General features: G+C 34.3%; 1 protein-coding gene across 2 annotated transcripts in view; it reads right to left on the bottom strand.

Annotated features, from left to right (window-relative positions):
* Window positions 1-7,181: 7,181 nt before the first annotated feature.
* The window catches only part of LOC136043442 (probable E3 ubiquitin-protein ligase HERC4), a 96,664-nt gene continuing 77,282 nt past the window's right edge, over window positions 7,182-26,563 (bottom strand). For both annotated transcript variants that reach the window (XM_065728358.1, XM_065728359.1), the window contains 5 exons: window positions 23,472-23,604; window positions 20,879-21,028; window positions 16,742-16,890; window positions 13,453-13,643; window positions 7,182-9,857 (listed from right to left, as the gene is read on the bottom strand). In XM_065728358.1, coding sequence (XP_065584430.1) covers window positions 9,702-9,857; window positions 13,453-13,643; window positions 16,742-16,890; window positions 20,879-21,028; window positions 23,472-23,604 — 779 coding nt within the window. In that variant the 3' untranslated portion in view covers window positions 7,182-9,701. The remainder of the gene's footprint in view (window positions 9,858-13,452; window positions 13,644-16,741; window positions 16,891-20,878; window positions 21,029-23,471; window positions 23,605-26,563) is intronic.

Below are 26,563 nucleotides of genomic sequence, written 5' to 3'. Positions count from 1 at the left end.
CTCAGAGTTTAGTGAAAACCCGATTCATCTATTTCAAACTCTAGTATATCACTTTTGAGCTGGTAGTAGTGTCTTAGTGTCTTTGTCAAATAGAATCTTCATACTTTCCGACTTCATATATCTCTAACTCTAAATTAGTTTCCGATCCATCGCTCTTAGAGTTTAGTAAAAGCCTGATTCATCTATTTCAGACTCTAATATATCACTTTTCAGCTGGTAGTACTGTCTTTGTTAAATAGAATCTTCATACTTTTCGACTTCATATATCTCTAACTCTAAATATAGTCCGATTCATCTATCTCAGACTTTGGTAAAAACTTACTTCACCTATTTTAAACTCTAGTATACCACTTGTGAGCTGGTAGTAGTGTCTTTGCCTGACTGAAAAATAACCAACCCTAACTTCATACATTTCTAACTGTAAAAAAAATCCGATACATCTCTTTCTGATTTTGGTACAAACCAAATTCACCTATTCACACTCTAGTATACCACTTGTGAGCTGGTAGTATTGTCAATGCATGACTAAATCTTGATAAATTTTTGCTTCATATGTCTCTAACTCTAAAAGGAATCCGATTCACCTTTCTCATACTTTGGTAAAAGCCTAATTCACCTATTTCAAACTTTTGTATACCACTAGTGAACTGTTAGTAGTGTCTGTGTCTGACTGAATCTTGATAAAATCCCAATTTATATGTCTCCAACACAAAATAGAATCCGATTAATCTCTCTCAGACTTTATTAAAAACCTTATTCGTCTTTTCAGACTTTATTATACCACTTGTCAGCTGCTGGTATTGTATCTGCCTGACTGAATCTTGATAAATTCCCACTTCTTATGTCACTAACTCTAAAAGGTACCTGATTCACGTCACTCATACTTTGGTACAAATCTAATTCACCTATTTCAAACTCTTGTAAACCGTTAGTGAACTCGTAGTAGTGTCCGTACCTGACTGAATCTTGATAAATTCCCACTTCATTTGTTTCTAACTCTAAAAAAATCCAATTCATCTCTCTCAGACTTTTTTAAAAATCTAATTCACCTATGTTAGACTCTAGTATACCACTAGTGAAGTGGTATTATTGTCTGTGTCTGACTGATACTTAACATTTCTTCGTATAGAACTTCATATTTCTCTAACTCAAGAAAGAATCCGATTCATCTCTCTCAGACTTTATTAAAAATCTAATTAACCTATTTCAGACTCAAGTATACCACTTGTGAGATGGTAGTAGTGGCTGTGTAGGACTAAATTTTGTTACATTCCCGCTATAAAAGTCTCTAGCTCTAAAAAAACATGATTCCTCTCTCCCAGTCTTTGGTAAAAACCTAATTCACCTATTTCAGACTCTTGCATACCATATGTGATCTGATAGTGGTGCCCGTGTCTGTTTGAATCTTGAAAATATCCCATTTCATTCGTCTCTAACTTTAAAAAAAATCCAATTCACACTTTGGTGGAATCCTATTTCATCTATTTCAGACTCTGGTGTACCACATATGAGCTGGTAGTAGTGTCTATGTCTGAGTGAATCTTGATAAATTCCCACTTCATATGTCCGATCCGATTCACCTCTCTCAAACTTCGGTAAACACCTAATTCATTTATTTCAAACTTTGGTATACCATTTGTGAGCTGGTGGTAGTATTTGTCACTGACTGACCCTAAATAAGGTCCCACTTCGTATGTCTCTAATACAAAAACATCCAATTCATCTCGCTCAGACTCTGGTAAGAACCTATTTCACCTATTTCAGACTCTAGTTTACCCCTAATGAGCTATTACTAGCGTCTATGTATGGCTTAATCTTGATAAATTCCAACTTCATATTTCTCTAGCTCTAAAAAAATCCAATTCATCTCTCTCAGAATTTGGTAAACATCTAATTGAGCATCGTATCTTTGTATCTTCATCGAGTTTTGTGCAAAACATAGTAACAACATTTTAAACCACACATATTTAATTCAAAGAAGCATATTTTCATCGAGCTTTGTTCAAAACAGATTACAAAACATTTTGAACCACACATTTCATTCGAATAAACGTATATTCATTGAGCTTTACGAAAAAAGAGTACAAAACATTTTGAACCAGCTTCTAAAATTTCTTAATCCAAACTATTGTAAGTCCACAATGTTCCAAGTGCAAAAATCCAGTGCAAAAATCCAAACTGATCAAAAGTGAGGCAAAATGTTGGGAGAGGGGTATTGGGGGCCCTTTAGAGGTTGTAACATGGATGACATTAAGCTCTCTCTAAAAATGCAATAGGAATTGATTCATTGGTGACACAAGTTCACTGGTTTATTTAACCCAGGCACATTTCATAAGCAAAAAGGAGTAGCAGATTTGTTGCTTTTTGTTTCATTAAAATTCGGTTCATATTATAAAATGTGGTTGGTTTACTTTACCCAAGCGCGTGTAATAAGACCAGTTTCATTCAATCAAAATAAAACTTATTCATGTAATTGTCATGGAATTACTGAATATTAAATATTATAATAACTGGTCATTCCTCTTATTCGATGAAGGTTGAATATTTCTTGATCATGTCCCGACAGGAATGTGTAGGTCATTCACCGGATCTAGCTGCTAGGTAAACTGGTTATGCAAATTTTGCTAATGAATTATACGTCGTTTCTGTTACAGCTATACTACTCATCTAAAAAGGCAAAAGGCGGCAAGGGAGAGCTGGCTCTCCTTTGTTACTTTTTCAACATCCCTGTAAACGTCTTTGAAGTTTCAACTTAATACTCTTAGCTGTTTTGTAGATATTGCTGCTGTGTGTTCTTTAACTCTACTGCATATAGTTCTTTGATTATTTCTGATATCTCCTTCAAAATTTTCTAAATGTTTACCTTAATAACTGTACCCTTTTTCAAAAATCAAACATACCCCCGTTTCCCAATATAAAACATACCTCATTTTTCCAACAACTAATCTTGTATATAACATATAGTGGGCAGCTAAAACGACTTAAGAAACTTCCCCAAAGGCTTATGAGGGGGGGGGGGGGTATGTCATCTCCGGAGACATAGTTATTTGACCGTTCTAACTATTTTGAACAAGATGGCTATTCTAAGTTTCGATGGAGTAATCTTCGATGGATAAGTATTTCTTTGGAGTAAGAGCAGTTAAAAAGGAACTGGGGAAGGAGACTTTGCTCGGCGACCAATTTTTAGCCATTCTTCTCATCATACCCTGGTAGTTTAAACTAATACCCTCTGCTATTCTCAAGGTACTGCGAACACGACTTTCTGATAAACTAGATGCAAATGGCGTCTTTTCATTTAGTTTAAAAATACCCCTCAACAATCCCCGAGGTTTCGTCTAAGCATCCTTAAACTTTCCAAACAAACCCAGAATCAAACATTCTTCTTTCTTACGAATAGATTTTGCATACAAAATAAGGCAAATTGCGTAATTTACATTCACTGTCCTGGTAGCTGAGGGGGCCGTTGCATATCTGGATGTGGAGCTACTAAACATTTTGAACAAAAGCACTTTTTCCAAATCTCGATGAGTGATGAGGGAATGGAGCATCTAAAAAGGTCAAGGAAGGCTGGTTGTCCACCGAAAGCTCTTTAATGTCCCAGGAAAGTTTGAACTTAACAAATCCAGCTATTGATTAGATATTTCTGGTACACCAATTGGACAGCAAGCATGCACAGTTTGTTTGGCATAATTGCAGTAACTATTAGTTGCAGAAGTAGTCACGAGTAGCCGTAGTAGCAGTCGAGCGTCGCTCGTATTAGTAGTCGCAAATGCATGTAGTCTTAGCCGCAAGTTTTCGTAGGCTCAAGCAGCTACAGACATAGTTGGGAGCTGTCACAGTAGAAAACAGTCACATTCGTAAACAGTCTTAGTCTCAAATTGTTAGAGTCGCAAGCAGCCTTAATCACAATCACATGTTGTCAAATTCGTTATTATTCGCAGTCAAAACTAGTTATAGTCACAAGTAGTTGCAGTAACCACCCCAGGTAGCTGCAGGTACAGCCTCAAGTTGAGGTCGTCAAAGTCTTGAGCAGTCGCATTTTCAAGCATTCTAATAAAGTCACAGATGTCGTCGCAAAAGCTAAAGTTGCAAGTAGTCACAGTTGCAGTCACGGTAGTATTCGCAATACTAGACAAAACCATTTTGGAAACTAAAAAGTTAATACATGTAGCCTCTCCTAAGATATGACAGATATACCCTTAAATGGGTACTTGGAAAAATTTTGAGACAGTTAAAAGGAAGGGTATCGTAAGTACAGGCTGGCTAACCCCTATTGCCATTTCCAACTAAAGGTCCGTGAAAAGCAGCTGAGCACCACTAGTTTGAACTTGAGTCTTGTGGACTTAATCTTTTTTTTAACCCTTCACACTGTCTTTTGATTTAGGTTCAAATCTTCCTGAGCCCTCTCTGAAGTTTTCTATTAGTACCCTCAGCCTTTTCTGACATACTCAGGACCAAATATTCCGACTCTTCCCCAAGGATAAATCCCCTGAAAGTACTAAAATTTTTGAACGAAATCCATTTTTCCAACTCTCGATCAGTAATGAGGGAAAGGAGCATATAAAAAGGTCAAGGGAGGCTGGTTGCGCACTGACAGCTCTTCAACATTCCCTAAGAGTTTGAACTTACTAACCTGAGCTATTGATTAGAAATTGCTGGTACACCATTTTGACAGACAGCACGCACTCAGTGTGTTTGGCACAATTGCAGCAACCATTAATCGCAGTAGTAGTCGCAAGTAGCCGCAGAAGCTGTCAAGTTGAATTCGTATTTGCAGCAACAATTGCAAGCAGTCTTAGACGTAAGTATTCGTCCAGGCTCAAATAGTTGCAGTCATAGCTGTAAGTTGTCACAGTCACAAACAGTAGCAGTTGCAAGCAGTCGTAGTTGTTAATTCTTACAATCGCGAGTAGCCTTAATCACTATCACAAGTTGTCAAATTCATTAGTATTCGAGTGACCTCCGAAGGTAGCTGCAGCCATAATCTCTAGTGGAGGTGACTTAAGTCACGAGTAGTCACATTTGCGAGTAGTCTAAAAAAGTCATAGGTGCTTTCGCAAAAGTTGGAGTCGCAAGTAGTCGTAGTTCAAATCACGGTAGTAGTGGCAATACTAGACACTACTATTTTGAAAACTTAAAAGTAAATACCCTTATCCCCTCCTAAGATATGGCAGATAACGATAACCCTCAAACGGGTACCTGGAGTAGTTTTGAGAAAGTTCACACGAAGAATATCGTAAGCACAGGGTAGCTAACCCCAAAGCCCTTTCTGGCTAAAGTCCGTGAAACAAAGACTAGCACCACTAGTATGAACTTGAGTCTTTCAAACTTGATCTTTTTCCCCTTCATACTGTTTTTTTATTTAGTTTTAACATCTCCCTGGGCGTTCCCTGAAGCTTTATCTTAATACTCTCAGCCCGTTGTCACACACTCAGGATGAAATATACCCTCCCCCCTTTCCCAACGATAAATCTTGTATGTAAACAAGGAGCAAAATGCACAATTTGCTATCTTTTCTCAATGGGCTGGGAGCATTACATTCTCAGAGGAACGTATACTTATTACGTCTATTGCCTAATTTGAATAAAGTGGCTATCTCATAATTTTGACCAGTGTTAAAGGCGTCTAAAAAAGACAAGCGGGGTCCTTTACCATCAAAGCACTGTTCAACATACCCTAGAAGTTTCCAGTTAACACCCCGACCCTTTCTTGAGATATTGCTGACACGCCGTTTTGTCGATCATCAAGCATATATTTTGTTTTGACTTTATTCAAAACCTCCCTTGGTATTCTTTGAAAGTGGTTACCAGTAGATTTAATGACAGTTTCAAGCAGTCACAGTAGTCACAGTCAGTAGTCGCAGTTGTAGCCACAACCAGTCGCACATGCAGCAGCAACAGTAGTAGCATCATTGACCCTGAAAGTCTCAAGTTAAATCCCTCAACCTTTTCTAAGGTATTGCAGACACACATTTTTAGATAGTTTCTTTTGATTTACCTCAAAGTTATCTTTAACATTTCCCGAAGTTTCACCTCAATATCCTTAGTCTTATCGGATACACCAAGGATCAGACGTTAACCTCCTTTCCCAACGATAAATCCAGCATGTAGAAAATAGACAAATTGTATAATATGCATTCCTTGTCCCGGGGGCTGAGGGGACACGGGATTCTCAGAGGCATATATAATAGACGTTGTAACTATCTTAAACGAAATGGTTTTCAAGATTTCTATCAGTATTAGAAGGCATCTAAAAGCGAAAAAGGGGCTATGAGGAGGGAGCTGGTTGCCCTTTTCTACTCTTTAACATCCTTTTAAACATGTCTTTTAAGTTTCAACTTCCTACCCTTAACTGTTCCATAAATACTGCTGTTGTCTTTTTTTTTAAATCCTCCTGCATATTGTGTTTTGATATCCCCCTCAATATTTTCTAAAAGTTTTACCTAATACCCATACCATTTTTAGAAAGTCAAATATACCTTCGTTTCCCAAGATCAGAAATACCCTCTTTTCCCAATAACTGAACTTTTATATAATCAGTTGGCAGGTTATATACCTGACAAAACTTACCCCAAGGGCTGTAGGGGTTATGTCATGTTCGATTTTTCAGTATTTTGGTCTAAGAGATAGCTGGTAAGTATTCTGAGTACTCAAGTAAAGAGAGAAAAGGCTTTTTGTCCCTAAAGATCCAAAAATTAGCTATCTAATGATTCCCAATCACAACTTAACCTTCAAAAGAAAACAAAACCTTCTTAAGCTGTTTTTGGGGGCATAGGATTTTAGGTTATTTTCCCAAAATTTTCACCTCTTTTTTTAATTTGGCACCCGCTATTACCAAACACGGCGTAACTGCATGTAGAGATCATTTTCATTAAAAATGGCCTTTTTAAAGTGAAAAGACCCCTTTTAAAGAGAAAGGTATTAAAAGAGGTGTTTTTGATTAAAAATGGAATTCCTGATTTTTCCTCATATTTGAAAGGCAAATAAGTTTTTCTAAGTTTCCACTTAACCTATCCGATTTTATTTCCATTGTCCTTGGTACTTGAAGGGAACCGTCAAGGTTTATGGGCTGAACCAAGGCAGCTTGAGACACTAACCATTGAACTACACGGTCTTTCCTGTAGGATTGCACCTATTAGATTGTTTTCTACTATTTACTTTAAAAGATAAATATAAATGAAATAAAAGAAATGAACAACCTTTATTATAAATATAAATTATGAATTACTGTACATCGGTGACCGAATAAAAAACTGACAAAATAAAGGTTTTATTTACAGTAAACAGGAACAAACAATTTCAAACCAGAGCCTGTACAAATGTTTGATACTTAAGCCACTTATAATTCATACCATATAGTACTGTATATAACACTAAATTCTTCCTATCTCCGCGATCACTTCTAATTTTAAGAAAAATACTGGCAGCGCAACAAGCGGCAAATGAGATTAATTTATGGCTAATCGAAAAACTGTTTACAATTTAAAGCCCAATTTTGGCTGCAAGAAGTCAAAAGGTTGTATATTCCACAAAGTTATTTTTTAGGGAGGGATAAAAGAACTGAGAAAAGTTTTGTGTTTTTCAATTGATGGCTGGTTGCTTTTCACCATATCTGATTCGTAAGGGGAGAAGCTAACCAAAAAGGGAGGTTAATTTAGCCTGTCCATAACTGGCCCAGACTAGTCTCTTCAGAAATAGGAGATGTCTTGTCAACATAACGTAATATTATTACTTTTTTAAGGAAAGTATATTAAGAGTATAATATAAATACCCTAAAATACAAATTTACTAAATTTCCAATCAATATAAAACCCGACCAACTTCTTCATACATACGGTTACTCTAGGCCTCACACGCACTAGGAAAATGGGATAAAGCACCTCGAGAAGAAAAACCGCATCATCGCAAGAAAAAGGTGTTTTCGACCAATTTCGTCGTTAGAACAAATTTTCGTATTGGGAAACGAAAACTAGTTTTTTTCCTAATTTTATGTATGACTTGAATGATGCTTGAACCTTTAAAATTTAAGCAATGATTAGGAACTTTGGTAAAATTTAAACTAAGAGCTTGGGGGAAAAGTCATAGTAGAAAAGCTTATGAAAAATGTTTTAATCAATTCTCCAAACGCTATTTTCCCAAAAATTAACGTTTGAGGAAACTAACAAACGTGCATACCTTTAGCCTTAAGAAATCTGAACAATACTTTTGTTACAAACAGTAACGCAATTATGTCAGGCTTAACGATAAGAAGAAGGGCCATTTCTAGTGAAATAAGACTTGATTTAGCTAGCTTTTTTTTTAATCCTCACATTTTTGGAAAACTAAATTTTAACACATAACTAGTCTCCCGCAATACTGATAACGTCTGTTTTAAATTTTGTGGACACCACCTTTTCAAATTGTTTTACGCTTTGTCTGGGAGCCTCTCTGTTAGTCGACGCTGTGTAAGCAACAATCCATTAGCATATACACTTACTGTATTTTGGAATTAAATACCATAAACATTGGAGCTTACTTTTATGAGGCTATAGTTTAGATTTTTTTTAACTACAAATGCAATTTCAATGGATTTTATAGTAATTTATGAAATATTACGACAGAGATAGAAAATAATAACATCTTGTGTATTTTACTCTTTTTACTGGCTTGAAATTCCACAGAGAATATTCTTTAACCCATCAGATTACAAAAAGTGGATTGTTGTCTTTGTAGAAGTAAGGATCAAAATGAAAAGCTTATTAAATTTGTCACAGATGTAAAGCAATGAAATCAAAAAATAGTGTTCCCTACAAAATCCTAGCAAAACAATGGCTGTTTTCCCTTCTGAAACCATCCTGTGCTCCTGACTGAAATTTTGCCAATTTTCGATAGAAATCCCACATAAAATATTTTTTTAGAATATTCAGTAAACTTTCACTCAACATCCCTTCACTCCAAACATGAATCACTAACCTCCGTCCAGTTTTTACAATATTTATCAATAATTTTCAATCACATGACTATTGTATATATATATATATATATATATATATATATATATATATATATATATATATATATATATATATATATATATATATATATATATAAATACTACCCACACGATGCTAAAAGGAAATAAAATTACTCTGAAAGGAATAATTACAGGACCAAAAAACCTATAGTTAACAAAGGCCGTGCATAGTCTCTTTTATGAGATTGAGTAGAAATTAAAGTAAACAATGCCAAATTTGGTTAAACAAGCACTTTTAACACCTTCTTTATGCAAAATACATTTGCATATGCGTCCAATTCTAAATGAGAGAGGGAAGGGAGTGAGGGGCGGGGGGATGAGGTTCAGAGAAATTTTCAGGAGGAGTGGGGATTTTACAAAAGAATTTCCAAAAAATTCAGACACTCTAGCTGCTAAACTAATACTTTACCAGTGAAACCTCCAGGAGACAGATATAGTTTTCTTCTATGCATTTCGGCAACAAATTAAAATACAAACAATTTGAATATAAGAAATAAGCAATTAAGCAACTATGCATGTAACTTTTTAAGCTTGGAAAACTTCTGGTAAAATAAGTAAATTTTGAAATTGAGGCACTTAATTATTGTTCAAATTCTGTGGGTTGAATGTTATTAACTCAAAAATGTGGAACAATAAACGAACAAGAAGTAAAATCATTTGATTGCATCCAAACAAAGATAAGCCACAAACTAAGCCAGAGCAAAACCTTCGGTGCACTGAATAGACTGCAAAAGCTTGTACCTAAGCTTCTCTTTGGTGTGGTATTGTGGTAGATCAAGTAAGTTGAAACAGGTATGAGCAACTGGTAGAAAAGCGTCACCACCACCCGTTGGCTGAATGCAAATCTACAACGAAAAAAGTATATACTCCACAAATTGGACACCAGAAGTAATAAACAATATTTGTATCTGCTCAAAGACAAAGGTCTTTTACTTCCAAATAAGAGCGATCCTGGCGTAGTTGTGCCATTTCTTTTTTAATATAAATGGGTTGTTGAAGGGTTAGTTGTTTCAATCTATTATTAGATTAACAGCTATTCAAGTACCTAGGACAGTGAAAATGAAATTTGATTTCTCACTTGCTGACCCCCCCCCCCCCTTACAATATAAATTCCCCCTGTAGAAAATCCCCCCTATCCCCTTGTGACGAGATCGGAAGAGCTAAGAGCCAAGAGCTCATATAGTATGAGCTCTAGCAAAATTCTAAGAATGAATAGATTAATGCCGGTCGGGATTTAAAATAAGAGCTCTGAGACACGAGGTCCTTCTAAATATCAAAATTCATTAAAATTCGATCATCCACTCGTAAGTTAAAAAAAGCCAACGGGTGGCGTCACCACCACCCGTTGGCTGAATGCAAATCTACAACCAAAAAATAGTATTTGCATCTGCTCAAAGACACCAGCTAGGTGACCTCTCTCCCCGGTGAAACGATTTAGCAAATCATCAGATCACACTAGGCTGCGAGTAATAGAGGTAGTAATTTCAAGTCAAAAAGGGTTCAAGGTCAGTGTGTTTAGTCAGACTTTTCTGGCTTTTTTTTATTCCAGCATTGGTTTGTAACACAGTAATTTTGAGACAAAAGAGTCGTCAGGTCTGCGACCGGCGTGGCAGAACCAGGACGAGGTGAGAGTGCCAGATGATAGTTTCAAGGAATATCATATCAGATTTACACAAAATTTAAAGTAAGAATGACCGCCTAGGTCCCCAATCTCAGCCGGCAGCCGTTCTACGCATTAACCAGCAAGTTTTAATGCACAAACGGGTTGCATTATAAATTTGAACTTCGAACGATTTTCAAACAGAAAAGGCTAAAAGGTTATTTTTTCTCTAGCTACATCAGATTTTTAGTTCTGTACATATCAATCATGGGCGTCTAATTTAGAATTTGACTTCAATGTATTTCTAGGCCTCTAAAGATATGTCAAAATTACGTACTCACTTATGGTTTAAGCAGAATTTGGGTATAGAAAGAAGTTTCAGAACTAAAATAACACTATACCTGAATAAACTCATTTTAAAAAGGTAACCTTACACAATGAAACTGATGAAAAAAAAAACCCAACTAAACGTTAAATGTTTTATTTTGGATTTACAATGTTAGCAGTAAAATAAAAGGACAGAAAAGAAAGAAATGCTGTTAGTAGAGGTTGTCCATAATTAAAAAATTGTTGTTTTTCCTCAAAAATAAAGATATTTCTACAGTCAAAAAAAAAATGAACTAGCCTTCAGACACTTCCGATTGCGCTGTCCTTTTTTAATTTTCCCCTAATACAATTTCCACAATAGCCGAATTGTTTAGGAGGCTCTATACAAGTTAATCCTCCCTAGACCGTCCAATCCACAAATCCAAGGCAGGAGTCGTTCCGCGTGTTAGTCAGTAACATTTTATACATGAACGGTTTGTTTTATAAACCTGGACGTCAAATGATTTTCAAACCAAAGGACTAAAACGTGATTTTGTTTTCTAGTTTCACCAGATTATTAGTTCCGTACACATAAATCATGGGTGTCAAATTAACGCTCCGTACTTTTTTGAAGGGGGTTTGACAATGGTTTAAACAGCAATTTGTGTGACGAAAGGAGTTTAAAAAAATTAAGTTTAAAAATTAAGTCAAAATGTTATCACACACAATCAAACTAATGAAAAAGTAACAGAAAGTTTAATGTTTCTTAATCAGAGTTCCAGTACCAAACATTAAAAAGGAACGAAAGGAAAGAAATTCCGCTTGTATAGGTATGCCTAGTATTATTTATTGAGAAAATAGTATAAAAGGTATTCCCTATAGAAATAACGTTTCATAATAGAGTTTTCCTTCTCAGAATTCATTAAAAATATAATGAAAACAAACAAGACTTCAAATACTTTTATTTTTGTTGCGATTTTCTAATGTTTCCTTAATAACACTTCCTTGAAAGTCGGACTGTTTTTGGAACTTTAATAAAACTACAATCCTCCATGTATTAGACAACTACGAAACAGGATTTGAAAGTGAAGTTAAATATTCAAGAAAACAAAAAATACATGCGGAGGTGGGGCTGCCACCTCCGCCTGTGCTTTTTACACGACAGTTCGATTAAAACTTTTTTTTTAAAGCATTATATAAAGTGCGAAAAGTATAGCGAGTTAATAAATCCTGCTAATGAAAACAGGTTCAAGTGAGATTCCGATGACAGCCTGTTTGCATTCGCTGATGAGTACTTACGGAATTTGATCAAGCTTGGCAGTAGGAAAATTTTTTGGCTTTATTTGAGAGAGCTCATGATTTAATGTTGAACAGTTTGGCTCTTATTGTTTCCAGGTCAGAGTTTATTTCTTTTCCAAAATTTCTACAGCCTTTAACGTTTTTTTTATGATACATTCGTCACATGGTACTCTTCTTAGATCTGTAAGTGGTTATGTCCGATTCCTTGGAATTTTTCCTTTGGAGACTTTGTCTTACAAATTTCAAACTAATGCATCAAAATTAAGATTGACGGGAATATGGGCATCTTATGGAAGCTCAGGCACACACTCCCAGTCTGTATCCTGCAGCTTCTTTACTTCAATTGATTCTTGTGTCACTATATGAATGCCTATTTTTCAATAACAGCTGCGGAGTATAAAGTCTCTTAAAGAGAAGGCCAGACTAGATGTGAAGATAGTAAATCCATCTGCTGTTAAACCCCTGTTAAATCAGAAGAGTTTACGTCCTTGCAAGGGCTTCTTTTACTTCGACACGACTGTATGGGAAACTTCTAAATGTCTTCCAGTCTCTTAATTTTAAATCTCATAGCTAGTCGTATTACCTAATCATAAAAATTTCGATCGGAAAAGCAATCGACTCTACGCTTTTTATTACTAACAAATACAAATTGACACAATTTACAGGTTGTTTAATAAATGGCGGAACTGATGAAAAACTTAGTTTTGATATAATCCATGGCTTTTCCACTTCAAACGAAAGGATCATAACATGTTCATCCGAATTACTTCCGAAAAAAAAAAAAAACTAAAAGAAAGGCATCAAATAAATTTGTTACATAATCATAATGAGTAATCCTGCAGAACAATCCCAAACAGACAAGCATTGCTTTTACATTTTCTAGGCACGTTTTTTACGGGATTCTGTGATCCTGACCCTTCTTAAGAGGATTCCTTTGTCTCCCCTAAAGGCACATGCGATATGTGCTCGGGATTTTCATAATTCCTACCACTCAAGCACTCAGGGGGGGGGGGGGGAAATTAGCCCTTCAAATAGCTTAAAATTAGGTAATATAATTTTTTTTAGTTCTAGCGCAATTTTTTTTTCAAGTTCCACAGAGGGGAATACAGGAATGGAACGGCTGTTGAAGAACGACAGTGATTATACTATTTCAGGCTAAATGTTGAAAAGCATAGAATGGTTAATCTCTGGACTTCAAACCATTCTCCTTTACTTAAACTATATAAATTTTATACCTTTACAGATTTCATTCCTAAGATTGGCACGCGGTCTGATCCAGTTAAGAATTTCAAGAAATTTTTCTTTTCTTCAGGTTTAAGCTCATGAAAGACTTCCCAAAAGAGTTTGATCGTTGGATGATCCGCACTGTAGCCATTTCTATACTCAGCAGATCTTTGAAGCTCATGCCAGTCATAGTTCTCACTCCCTGAAAAGTTAACTACCTATATTTTCTACATGGAGCAGAGACAATCTTTTGAAACACCAAAAAAACCAATGTTTTATGACTTATATAGGGTATTGTGCATTATTTTCACGAAACAATTTTTATTTTGGAAGTTTTTTGATAGATAACGCAGGATTTGAAACTAGTTAATATAATCTGAGACTATAATAAACAACTTTTAGAAAAAGAGATTAGCATTTATTTTAAAATGAAACTCTTTCATATAATAAGACTTGTGCCTATACTTGAAATACGGGCCAAAGAGAATGGGAAAACTTTTGAGAGTTTGGATCTTTGGTGATTTAAGATGGGAAGATAAGGATTAAAACCTACTAGCACCATATATGATGCAACGTCTGGTGCATTAATTAAAAATCTAGAAAATTTCAAAGACGACCGATTTTATGATAGGATTAATATTAAATGCAACAAGGTTGAAGCTGAAATTTCTCTATAAGTAATAATTAATCAGTACATTTTACTTCTAAGAATTATTTCAAGACAAAATCTAGTCTGTCCACAATACTCCTAAGTTTGCTTGAGAGAATCTTGGCAATATAAGTAGGTTAGTGGACTTTAAGCTCGTATGCCCACAGAAGGTTAATCCTTGTTTCTTTACCCTCCTTTGAATGTTTTAGGTATCTGAAAAGACAAATATACAACATTTTTGGATGAAACAAAGTTGCCAAATGCTTGATGGCATTTATGACTTTTCTTTTTGACATTATTGCCAGTTTCCATTCTTGTGAAATTCCCTTTTCTGATGCAGGTTTTTGATAGACTAAAATTATGGAAGTTAAAAAAAGGAATTGAAAAATTAAAAGTAAGGAAATAATAAAGTGGATTTTTTAATTCTGCTGGGTACATTGGCAGTCTTTGCTTCTCTTGGGCCTGTGGCAAAATATTGATTAGCGCATCCCCCTGTCTCGCAGAAATTTTCGAGAGAATTTTCGTTCATTAGAAAGTTATTTTCAATTTATTAATTAATTAACACTTTGATTTTTAATTATTGTTTATTATTTTAGTATAATTGTTATTATTTAATTAATTTACTGATTATTAATTTATTAACTGCACCCTCTAATGTATTTGAGTAAGAAAAAATTTGAAAAATTACAAAATAATTATGACCGTTAGATTATTTATTTGAAATTTTGCACCCAGGGCAAGAGCCCCTTCTACCCTCCCCGCTAAAATTGCCAATGGCTGGCTAATGCTGCAACAGGGACTAACAGTTTTAAAACAGCAATATTCTTTGACAGAACTTTTGGAAAAACAAAGTATTTCATTATTCGTTTCAAATAACTTTATTTTGGACAAACGCCTAAGTACCGAGGACATCAAATAAAAACATCTTTTTAGCCCCAAGGGCCCATCTAACGTCTAGTAATGCCGGAAAACCACGACCTTTGAAGATTCTTCTTTTGGTGTACTTTGTTCATGAACTATTGTAGGAAATGCGACATTTTCGTCACAGTTTTACCCATTCGAATCAAACCTATAACTTTTAAAGTGTTTAGGAATTTTCACCAACATTTCTTTTGTTTCAATTCGGCACCTGCGACTACCAAAAGGTGTGCAACTGTCTAGGGATGTCTTTTTCATCAACAATTTAATTTCCAATATTTCCTTTTTTTAAGACTCATATGGTTCTTTCAGTTTCCTCTTAGCAAATAAAACAATCAGAATTCATTTTCACTGCAATTGGTGCTTTAAGAAAACAGTTTCGCGTTCTAGTAACTCACTTTATAAGTTTTATAAGGCAAACTTTTTAACGTCACCACTTAGAAATTGGACACAAACAACAAGTGACATATACAACACAATTGGCAAGACAAAGCCTATTTCTCAGAAGCATCTTAACAATCCCTGAATTAGGTGCAGGAAAGTACAAAAATAATTTACTTTAAAAGAGGGGGGGGACCATACTAATAATATCGAGTTCATGAAGAAATTGAAAAAAAATAATGGGAAGTCTCGAAGGAGAACACAGGCCTGAAGTCTTCCCTACCTGCGTTATTATGTGGTATTTATTCATATATAAGCCGCCCAGGCCGAGTGGGTTGGTGCGCTGGATTCGGGATCCCTTGTCTGAGAGGACGCGGGTTCGAATCCCAGTGTACCCAATTCTTCAGTTTGGGACGGGGGTCAGTGGCGTGACTCTGTAAGCTTAGCCAGAGTCGATCCAGCTCTAAATGGGTACCTGGAGAAATCTGGGGAAGGTAAACAGGAAGGGTGTGCGAAAGCACAGGATGGCTGGCCCCCAGCCCCCATTGCACTTCCTGGCTAAAGGGCCAAGAAACAGAGATCAGCACCACCGGTACGGACTGTAAAGTCTAATGCCGTATCCTTTACTTACCCTTACTTTTTATTTATTCATATGACTATTACAAACCAATAGCGAATGTTCAGCTTTTAGTTTCAACTACGGTGAAAATTCTAGCTTTTATTAGAATTATTATTCTTAACTTCCATTTATTTCATTTAGGCAGTATTATAATGAATTAAAAGTAAGTAGCATTTGTTTCATTCGTGGGCTCAACACAATTTTTTCAGCTTTTGGAAAAAGTTAAATTTTGAGAAGAAAAGTGAGCAGATTGGTTATACAAGTAAATAGACTAACGCCTTGAAAACATTCCTTAGTAATATTGCAAGAAACAACACAACTTCATACATACATATAGACTTGAAGTTGGACGACTAAGTAGTTAAAAGTTTTGCTTTTGTCTAGAGCTATTTTTTGTAATTTAATCTTTGTTTGTGTCATAACTAATCTTAGTTCCTAGACAGGCACAAGCAATCCATATAAGACATATCAAATAGTTTCACTTCATTTCATGTAAAATCGTTCAGAATAGACGAAAGAAAAAGAAAACGAAAGGGTATCAGCAAAAAAAAACATAATTTAAAGGGGGCAACGAATTAGACCATTGATGCAAATGCCCAAAATGAATCCCACTAAATCCCTACAAAGCAAACATATTTTGAAGTGGGGATTTCCGCCTCCATTCCCCCTCCCTACAACAACCTCTTCGTAGTTGGATTGTACGGTAATTAATAAAACACCCCAAAAGACTTACCGACAACCAATTCTAACAGCTCCCATGACTGGAATAAGCCCAATACATTTCCTCCACAAACCTTATGAAATGCCTTGTGGAAGTAATCGTACTGTTTCTCAATGGATTTGTTGAGCAAGTAGTCAGCATAGAGATCAACATACTCGTGCCTGGAAGGTAAGAAATTGTTGAAAGCAAAAATATAGAAAAATTACGATATATTTGTAGCACCATAAAAGAATCAAATAAGTAAATACTTACTCTTCTAGTAAGTAAATAAATAATTTTTTGATTACATTAATACAGAAAAACATACAGAAGAAACATAGAAATCGAGCTGTTAATTTTTCTTTTTTTTTTCTGTCAGCCTAAAATTAATATTGTTGCAGATTTTTTTTTCTTTTTTTGTGAAAATGTTCATTTTTAGTTCTTATGTTCTTTTTTTTCACTTATCTCTTCGTTTTTTTTTTATTGTAGAGTGGTTTATACTATTGAAAAAAAAAAAAATCCATACAGGTAGATTCTAGCTCAAATTTCACAGAACAAAACATATAACATGTAAAACATAAGAGCAACGACAATATAAGCTACGTTCACTAGCACACCTGTATGAAGAGAGGGAAAAAGAGGAAGAGAATAAAAATTATAGTGGCATAAAAGAAGCTCCTTATGCCAGTTGTAACCCCACCCCCCTCAACTTCTCTAGGAAAAATACTCTTATCCCCTTAAATGCTCATCTAACGATATTGTTGGGTGCCTTAAATGATGATTGCATGTAAGATGCCTTATATGGCATGTTGTTGGAATCAGAGGCACGCAACGATTTCCAATTTATGGAACAGAATAGACAAAACGGAAGCCCTTGGGTCCGTACTTTTGACTCCGTTTCTCGACTTCGAAAAATTCGAAGTAACGACCTGTAAGTAAGGAGCGACTCTGCTTATCACTAACCAAAATTCTAAAAATATCAATATGAATAGCAATCGGATATGAATAGATGTATCAAAAGAATCAGCTTATTATGCTGATTCCAAATATATTAGATTCATCAAGTTTAGTGTAACCCATCAAAAGCTACGAGCCTGAGAAAATTTAACTGATTTTCAAAAAAGGAGGAAAAAACCCTTAAAAGTCAAAGAATCTTAATGAAAATCAAACCATCAGATTCGGCGTATCAGAGGATCCCACTGTAGAGGTTTCAAGCTCCTATGTACAAAAATATAGAATTTTATATTTTTCTTCCAGAAGACAGATCACGGATGCGTGTCTATTTGTTTTTTTTTTTTTTTTTAGGGGTGATCTCATCAAACTAATAGTCTTAGAAGGTTGGGAGAGGATGTAATCGAGCAGAAATTAAAAGTTCTAGCGCACTTTTTAAGTGACCAAAAAGATTAGAGTATAACTAGCCCCCCTCCCGCGCTCCATTTTTCCCCAATGTCATACGATCAAAATTTTGAGATAACCATTTTGTTCAGCATAGTTGAAAGATCCAATAGCTATACCTTTATGGGGAATGCATAGCCCCTGAGAAAAGGGCTGTAAATTACGAAACTTGTCTATTGTTTGCACATAGTATTTGTTATTGGGAAGTGTACAGATATTTTCGAGGGAAGTGGAGTTTTTGCTTGGGGTGGTTTTCATGGGGGGAATTTTCTGAGGAGGTAAATTTCCAGGAGAAATTTTACGCTGGATAGGATTTGATAGAACTACTATATGAAATTCTTTTTATTTGTCTTACTTTCTCATTGCCAACTCAATTTTGCATGAGGAGATGTTCAGGGGGAACTGTCCAGGGGTAATTATCAGCGGATTCGCATTTCTGGGAGAAAATTTCCATGGAAGGGGGAATTTCCGGAGTTATCGGAAAAACAATCAGACTTTAAAGTCGTTTTCAAATGAAATTATGCTAAGGAGAATTTTTCAGGTTGAATTATTCGTAAACAATTTTTACAGGGAGGGAGGGGGTCCAACAAAGATGAAATTATACAGAGGAAATTGAATGGGGGGGGGGGGATAAATTTTACGCGCAAAGAACTTTCTACGGAGAAGTTTCTCATGAAGGGAGAGAATTTTTCACGGAGGGTGAGCCAGATTTAAGGACGTTATTTGGAAAACAATCAATCAGAGATTTACAATCTCTGATTGGATAATATTTATTTATGTGGATAACAATCTGGAATTAAATAAAAAGAGCAATTTTTTTTCAACTGAGACTAAGGAGCAACATTAAAGCTCAAACCGAATAGTTAGACAGTTGATCAAAATGAACGAATTGTTCCATATATGAATGGGTTGCCCCCTCCTCAATACTTTGCTCTTTATGCTTGACTATTTGTCCCAATTTTATAAGAACAACTCCTGAAACACAAGGACCGTTTAATTAGAATAGAAATCTTTTGTAAAAGTGCTAAAAACTTTACAGTGAAGACCAAGGTATTGAGGACGAGTGCAAGCCCTCCATATACGGATTAATTTCTGTTCGTTTTGAGCTTCAATGTGGCTCCTTACTCTCAGTTGAAAAGAGCTTTTTTTATTCATTACCAGGCTAACATGAAAATCTAAGAAGAAAACATAGCAAATACATTTTTCATAAATGCTCCCCTGGGTTTCACAAAACTCGACATGAAAGGATTTTGAAGTCACAAATTAGAAATATGAGACCAAAATTCCAGTATTAGTAAGAAATAGATCATATTTTCCGGATAAATTTAAATTTACGAAATAAAGGACAATAAAGGCACTGTCAAACGTAAGATTATTCGCATAAGTAAACATATGCTCCCGTATACTTTAAAATACGTGACTTCTTAGGAACTGCCTATTCTTGCATTCTGAACAATCCAAACATTCAAAAATTCATTCATTTTGCTAAAATTTTCATCTAGGATACTAAAATCATCAGCATAATCTAAAACTGGGAGACTCCCGCATTTAATTCCATGCTCTCTCACTGCCATTGTTGTACTGCTTACATCAAAGTCCATCGAAATTATCCATATAAATGGAGATAGAACTCAAACCTGGTTAATTCCTAATTCAATTCGAAACCAGCAACTGATCTCATTTCATACTTAAGCCACGACTTACCAATCTTAAAACTACAAACGAAGCTTTTCTCTTAAAACGTTACCTACAGCTGACTTTATAGCTACCTAAACTAAATGGCTATAGTCGACCTGTTATAGAGGCCGAAAGCTAGCTTTAACAGTTAACACGAGAGCTCAACCCTCTTCCAATCAAAGTCAATTATTTGAGCAAAAAACAATCACCATAGTATTTGAATATTTTTATATTGCCTTATTTCAAGCTGCTAAAATATCAAACTAAATTTTACCAAATTTAAAATTAACTAAAATGTCAGGATATAGAAAGGGATTAAGATACTTAATCCCTAAAATCCCTTAAAAGGGATTAAGATGCTTAATCCCTAAAATCCCTTAAAAGGGATTAAGATACTTAATCCCTAAAATCCCTTAAAAGGGATTAAGATACTTAATCCCTAAAATCCCTTAAAAGGGATAAAGATACTTAATCGCTAAAATCCCTTAAAAGGGATAAAGATACTTAATCGCTAAAATCCCTTAAAAGGGATTAAGATACTACTGCCAAAAATCGACCATTTGAGATTAAAATCTTCAATCATTTCCTTGTAGTTCCCAGAAAAATAACTGAACATAAAAGCTTGGGAGACGTTGCCACCTATGAGACTCCCACGAGCATCCATGCAAAATACCTAGTACAAAATTGTACTTGTTTGTTATCAAACTATAAACTATTACTGTTTTATATGTTCTAACAGCCTTATACTGTACAATAATCACTCTTAAGAAAACATTCCCACAAATTTAGCGACAACTCTCCCAAATATATCCTAAGGCAGATGTTGACTTCCGATGTGTAACAAGTTCTCTCATATGGTCGATGAATTAGCTGTCAGTAAAGGATCCAAAGATCCGCCTTCAAATAAGTTACTCCAAAACTCCCAACACTCCCAATATACTACTACTACTACTAATAACTCACAGCAGCACCAAGCCGCCTGAGGCCAACACAGCTACGCACGCTCCAATACTATGGATACCTCCTATCAATGAGATGTGAATAGCATCAGTTGACAGTCTAATTTTGAAAGTCCAGCACATCCATTTCGACACTTACTTGTTTGACTGAGTCACTGGAGTCCCTTCCAAACCTGGTTTGAGGGGTACAGTGATAACTTCACCAAATACTTCATGCTGCATATCGAAAGTCAACGAAAAAGTCTCTTCAAAATCGTCCCCTTCGTACTCCAGAATAGAAATTAGACTCCTAAAAAGAGGAAAAAAAAGAAACGACTCAAACGTTGACAAAAACAAAACTAAGATCAAGAAAGAAAGAAAAAAATAAAACAGGGAAAAATAGTTATTTCGGAAAAATTTCAAATGCAGCTAAGATTATATACTACACACATTAGACTATTCTAGAATTTAAATAAAATCTCCCAGCCCCCCCTCCAAAGCGGGGTTTATTATACCAGTCCTTTCCCAAACGGAACTGAGACAACGAGAGACAAAAAAAAAGTGAAGACTTAACCATACTCTTAAATAAAAATTCAAGCAAACTTTCATATTAATCATTGCTTATAATACTCCTTACAAGCATGGATTAAAATCCTTCAGAATAAGAAAATATCACGTGAGAAAAATAGTAAAAAGTCAGCCTCTAGAATAAGAGTAGGGGGCTGGACAGAGACATTACCATCAATTGCGAACTTATCAAGCTTGGGAATGGGTTATTCTTTTAAAATTTTTCTAAATATATATCTAAAAATTCTATACTATAAAAATAATATTAATAAAAAAAAAGCCGAAAAACTAGTAAACTTGAAAATACAAACAATTGAAAAAAAACTTGATTCTAAGAGAATTAAGATAAAGAAAGAGAGAAAAAGTAATACTAATGGTAACGCTTTACTCTTCCATTGCTAGTCTATTGGGCTTGGAAATTATTGATATCTTACAATATTCGAGAAAGAAAATAATGCTAGAAAAAAGTACCAGCAATTGGACCAACATTGATTCATTCAGACAAAGATGAGACTAAGAGAGGCAAAGAAAATGAAAGCAGAAACCTTAAAAGTCGGCTAAACTCGCCAATCGACGATCACTTTGAAATATCTTTTTAAATAGTAACATATAATTTTCCAGACAAAAATATTATTCTTTAAAAAAAGCCTACAAAAATATACCACAGGTGCTTTAAACAAAATATATATCAAGAGAAGAAAAGAAGATTAAACGTGAAAGAATGTGCCTAAATATCATCCAGTGTGCTGATAAATGCGAACACAAACTAAATTAAGACGCCAAACACGATCGAGGTTTTAATTTGGGCTGGGGGTAGGAGTCATTCCTCCCCCTTATCTGACCCCTTGGTGGCATCCCTACTTCACTTTGTGGTATTTTCTACTCGTTTTAAAGCTTGACTTGGTTATTTAGTGTAATTTCTCTTCCCTTTGGTTTTCATTTATTTATTGATAATGATTTATGATCTTTCACGCTTCAAATATTATTTGAATTTATTTCTACTCATCTTTGGTGCTAGTCTAATTACTTTTCTTTCAAACTTTTTTTTTGCAAAAGAAGTTTTTCTTTATAAGAATCCTGATTTTAGCTCACAATTTATATGTTTCGCAAAATTTTGTATCAACTTTTAATAATAGTGTTACTATAGTGTTTTGGATAGATGGGTACGGGGAATAATGTTTACATAAAGATTCTTATTCAATTATATTCCTCTCTAAGTTAGTTTAATGACAAAACATTTTTTTCTGAAAAAGAGAGAAATATGGTGTTTTAAAGAACGGCGGTCATTTTTCAATAGCCGAATTGTTTTCCATCCAGGATGCAGAAACACGCAAAGTGAAATAGCAGTTACACATACCAGTCTAGCTGGAAGCAAATGTAGCTTTCTAAAGAATAGAGGCTTTCTAAAAATCAAGCAAGAATTCTGGTTCTATAATGTTTAGTAAAGAAGATGAGATAATAAGGTAATTTTACTTGAGGACAACTTTTAAAGAAAAAAGAAATACTATAGATGAATTTTTGGACCCTGTTCTAGCTACTAAGTCATGGAACGGGGGTAATTATTTTTGAAGTCGGGTAAAGGGGATTTTAGACCATATTAGAGAGCCTATTGGACATTTGGAATCAACATCTCCATTAGGATACATTTGGGAGAGCTGCTGCTAGAAATAAACAAATTTTGTTTAAACTTTTTTCCATAACAAAGAATAAACTTTCAACAAATTTGTATTTATTTATGGACATCTGGGTATATTTCTTACTAAAAGAAATAATAATTCCAACATTTTATGAACAGAAAATCCTAGTAAGCTTGAAAGAAACGAACAAAATGTGTCACCGGAAATAAAGTAAATGTTTTTACTCGGTTACTTCTATAAAAGCACGAAAAGACCACTATTAAACTGATCAGTATTAAAGTGAACAACTGATCAGATTAAAATCCCAGATAATACCAGATTCAAAAAAAAAGAAAAAAAAGAAGAGAACTTAAAAGAAAAATTCAAAAGAAAAAGACGATCGAAGAAGAAAAAATAAAAAGAAGAACACGCTCTACTATTAAACTGATCAGAACCAATTGAAACACTGGATTCAAAATGGTAAAAATTGAAGAGAATTTTAATAGATCTGTTTTTTTTTTCAGTTTATTAGGACATCATTACCAAAGGCAACTGCATCATTTTGGTTACCTGTGAATTTGTGGGGAGAGATCAGCAACATCTGCAAGACCAACAGGCTCCTTGAGCAATTTCTTATATAGCACAAGTGGAAAGGGCAAATTGATGATTGTGAAGTTGTAAATTGCTAAGCCACAAAGAAGTCCTATAAAATAATAAAATCATGGCAAACAATCATAACAAAGCGAAACAATCGAAACAAAGCTATATTTTTCTATCCTACATTTTCAAACTATACTTAAATTTGTATGTATTTATGCAAAAATTGTTGCATTAAGTATATTTTCAAATTGCTTATGGCTTTAAAGCCATAAATGTTCTTTTGATATAGACACATTAAATTTTTCATATTTGTTTCCCTCTTCGTTTTCCTATCATAATTTTGTTTTATTATATTATTTCATTTTTACGTTTATCATGCTTTCCGTACAGTGCTTAACAAGGCCAATCTATCTGGGGCCACTTATAATGCAGAAAGCGCAAGTTTTCAGTATTCATCGTTTCAGAGACATTCTTCCATCGTAATAAATGTTCCCGACTGTGCTGAAAACTCTTCCGCTTGGGACAAAAGGGGACAGACAGCAGAGATACTTCGAAGCAAGTTGTGCCAGTCCCTTGAAACGACTGCTGTTGTTTCGCCACCACTCAAACGGACACCTTTTTCCTGTCAGTGACGGCCTTAACTCTTGTCCCTTTTCAGTTCTTGACCTGCTCAGATCTGCTCTGCTGATCAGCTCCTGATCCTAATCTATCTGCATCTACTGACTCTTCTTCCTCGCTTATTGAAGGTGCAAGCGTTTTATCAAACATGCAGTCAATCAAACTTGCGGTGCCTACTCTCCCAGGTTTTGGGTTTTCCTCCTCATCTGTTCCAGTGGATATTTCGTTTCTTCCACTCTTACTCGGTGTTACTTCGTGTAGCAACCTTTTATTGTATCTGAGTTTCTCTTGATTTAAGGGTCGATGCTTGTATTTGGGATCCAGACGAAGAGCAAGAATAATTTCTCTGGTTGTATGTTCATGAACTCACAATACACTTTGATCATTGCTGCACCAGGGGTGTATTGACTAGTACTGACTACACTTTTGAGTATTGACTACAATACAGTATTGAAATACATTTTGACTTCATTTAACTCACTTCTGCTGTTCTCTCCATTATGGTCAGACTTAGCTGGTGGCTCCACCACACGAACTAGACAAGTAAAAATTACTGAGAAAATCTGGCGACAACTTCTGGATAAGTTTGCGCACAAAAATTAAGAAATCGGCCGAATTACGATTTTTTCCAATATCCGATAATGACAGCGACCTCCATATCGACTGGCTGATATACCGACTCAGCCCTAATATATATATATATATATATATCATGAAAAGAGGAATCACCAATGCAACAGCACAAAAAAAAAGAAAAAAAAAAGAGAGACAGAAGGAGAAAAGGAAGACTGTTTTCCTAAATTAGTGATTAATATAGACCAGCCCATATATATATATATATATATATATATATATATATATATATATATATATATATATATATATATATATATATATATATATATATATATATATATATATATATATATATATATATATATATATATATATATATATATATATATATATATATATATATATATATATATATATATATATATATATATATATATATATATATATACATATATATATACATACATACACACACACATATATATATATATATATAAATATATATATATATATAATATATATATATATATATATATATATATATATATATATATATATATATATATATATATATATGTATGTATGTATGTATGTATGCATAAATATATTAGTTTTCATTACTGAAAGTCTTAATTAAATTGGATTCATTAAGCCTAAAAAGAGAGAAAACATTTAAAATGTATTTTGTCTTCACAAAAGTGCAAATTATTTTCTGGTCCAACCAAACTATGTTCTGGTTTGGCCCAAATTATGTTCTAGTTCTGCAGTAATGTTCAGCCTATATTGTTCCAGCCCTACCCCTCTCATCTACTGGAGTAACGTGGAAAAGTAGGACTGAATTCATATACACTCTCCTGTTTTTTAGAGCTCAAAGACAAGTTTTTGAAAGTTATCATTGGCCTTTCCACTAAAGGCAATACAGTTGAACTATTTCCCAGAGCTTAAACACCGTTCTCTAAACACGATGAGAAGATTTAACAAAGGAGAATTGAATAAAATTAGAAAGTTCCTGGGAGAGGATAAAAAGTAAAACTTTCAGTAGATTTGGATGAAACGGATGAATGAAATGCTGCAACGCTGCAATAGCCTTTAAAGCATGGTTTTAAAGGGATTTATTCGCATTCTTTATAAAGAAACACAAAGCAGGGACATAAAGCAAGGGATAAAGAAGGACTTCGTATTTTAGTGTAAGGGGCAAAACTGTTTTTTTTGTTGTTGTCAAAAACTGTAAGAACTGGGTTTTATCTTTTTTTATTATGCTTGTCGTCCGAAATGCTCTAAGGCTTTTTCAGTAATAAAAAGTAATGCAGATAAATATAAAATAAAAATTAACCAATATATTTGATATAGTATAATATAACAAAATATAGCGTAATTAATAGTGCAGTAATTAATGAAACGGATGAATGAAATGCTGCAACGCTGCAATAGCCTTTAAAGCATGGTTTTAAAGGGATTTATTCGCCTTCTTTATAAAGAAACACAAATATATGTATATAATATATAAATATATATATATATATATATATATATATATACATATATATATATATATATATATATATATATATATATATATATATATATATATATATATATATATATATATATATATATATATATATATATATATACATATATATATATATATGTATATTTTCTGATATTCCTTTCCACAACAAGAAAGCACATTATTTTGACTACGTTCGTTATCCCTCTCAACATTTCCCATAAGTTTCACCTTAATACCCTAAGCATTTTTTTAGACTCGAAATCAGACATACCGTCTTTTCCCATAACATCATAAACGGTAAAATTACTCACTAATTAATAGTTGCACAACGGCTATGAGACTCTCCTCCTGATAA

The sequence above is a fragment of the Artemia franciscana genome, unplaced genomic scaffold, assembly GCF_032884065.1.
Source record: "Artemia franciscana unplaced genomic scaffold, ASM3288406v1 Scaffold_601, whole genome shotgun sequence".
Lineage (NCBI taxonomy): Eukaryota > Metazoa > Arthropoda > Branchiopoda > Anostraca > Artemiidae > Artemia > Artemia franciscana.
Note: the sequence above shows the minus strand (reverse complement) of the source record. Positions and strands in the feature narration are given on the sequence as shown.